This window comes from Crocuta crocuta, unplaced genomic scaffold, assembly GCF_008692635.1.
Source record: "Crocuta crocuta isolate KB4526 unplaced genomic scaffold, BGI_CrCroc_1.0 scaffold259, whole genome shotgun sequence".
Taxonomy (NCBI): Eukaryota; Metazoa; Chordata; class Mammalia; order Carnivora; family Hyaenidae; genus Crocuta; species Crocuta crocuta.
Genome location: NW_027536466.1, coordinates 106,100 through 107,521, shown reverse-complemented (window position 1 = coordinate 107,521; position 1,422 = coordinate 106,100). Strand labels below are relative to the sequence as shown.

General features: G+C 45.4%; 1 protein-coding gene across 1 annotated transcript; it reads left to right on the top strand.

Moving 5' to 3' along the window:
* Positions 1–201: 201 nt before the first annotated feature.
* On the top strand, positions 202–1,131 carry OR12D3 (olfactory receptor family 12 subfamily D member 3). The gene has a single exon (XM_077748954.1). The coding sequence runs from the start codon at positions 202–204 to the stop codon at positions 1,129–1,131; it is 930 nt and encodes a 309-aa protein (XP_077605080.1).
* Positions 1,132–1,422: the final 291 nt, after the last annotated feature.

Genomic DNA, 1,422 nt, shown 5'->3' with positions numbered 1-1,422 from the left:
TTGTGAGGTATGTTAATCTTCAATTTTGTTGTAAGTAAAGTTAGCTTTACCACTCCTAAATATTCTTTATGTTGTGAATAAAGCCTAAGCTCACTCCTAGGCTCTTCCAAATAGTAATCTTGTCTTACTTAACACCCACTTCGTAAAATTAAAAATCAGTAAAATTAACTCACTGTCATTGTTACATTTGCTCCCCAAGCAATGGAGAATGGCACTACAATGAATGAGTTTCTCTTACTTGGCCTGACTAGTGTTCAGGAGCTGAAGACTTTCTTCTTTGGGATTTTCTTAATCATTTACTTGATAAGCTTGGCTGGAAATGGAGCTATATTGGTGATCATTATTTTGGAGCCCAAACTGCACTCCCCCATGTATTTCTTCCTGGGAAACCTCTCTTGTCTGGACATCTGCTATTCTTCAGTGACACTGCCCAAGCTGCTTCTAACTCTCCTGTCCACTCGCAGAGCCATATCTTTCCTAGGCTGCATCGCTCAGCTACACTTCTTCCACTTTCTGGGCTGTTCTGAGGCCATCTTGTTGGCTATTATGGGCTTTGACCGATTTGTAGCCATCTGTTGCCCGCTTCGCTATGCCATCCTCATGAACCACCAGGTGTGTGTCCTCTTGGCCGTCGTGGCCTGGCTCACCAGCTTCCTTTATGCTCTGATGCATTCTGTCCTGACTGCACGCCTGAACTTCTGCCGCTCTCTGAAACTCCACCACTTCTTCTGTGATGTGAAACCCCTCCTGGAACTGGCCTGTGGTGACACGCAGCTCAATCAGTGGCTTATTTCCATCATAACAGGCGGCATTTCCATGGGCGCCTTCTTCCTGACTCTTCTCTCCTACCTCTATGTCATTGGTTTTCTTCTGTTTGAGCATCAGTCCTGCAGCACGCTTCGCAAGGCTCTGTCCACATGTGCTTCCCACCTTATGGTGCTGTGTCTTTTCTATGGGCCTGTGGGCTTCACATATATCCGTCCAGCCTCAGCCACTTCCATGATTCAGGACCGGATGGTGGCCATTATCTACAGTGCAGTCACCCCAGTGCTGAACCCACTGATATACACTCTTAGGAATAAGGAAGTGAGGTTGGCTCTGAAGAAGGTCTTCAGTTGGACATTTTGTTGAAAGGCTGCCAGGAGGACCTCTGGGACGGATAGGGCGGACATCTCATGTCCATTAAGACAGTCATCCCTTCATTGTGGCAAATGGTCTACTTGATTTCTGTTGTTCTCTCAAGAATGTGTAGCACTTGTCACTGTTCTGCACTTATTTATGTATAATCTCCTTGGTTCAATGTGTATACACTCAGTCATCTATTTCAGACATGGTCTTTGAGCATATGCTATACCAGACAATGTAGTAGGGGCAGGAAATGCAGGAGTGAGAAAAATTCCAAGTCTCCTGAAACTCAGTTTA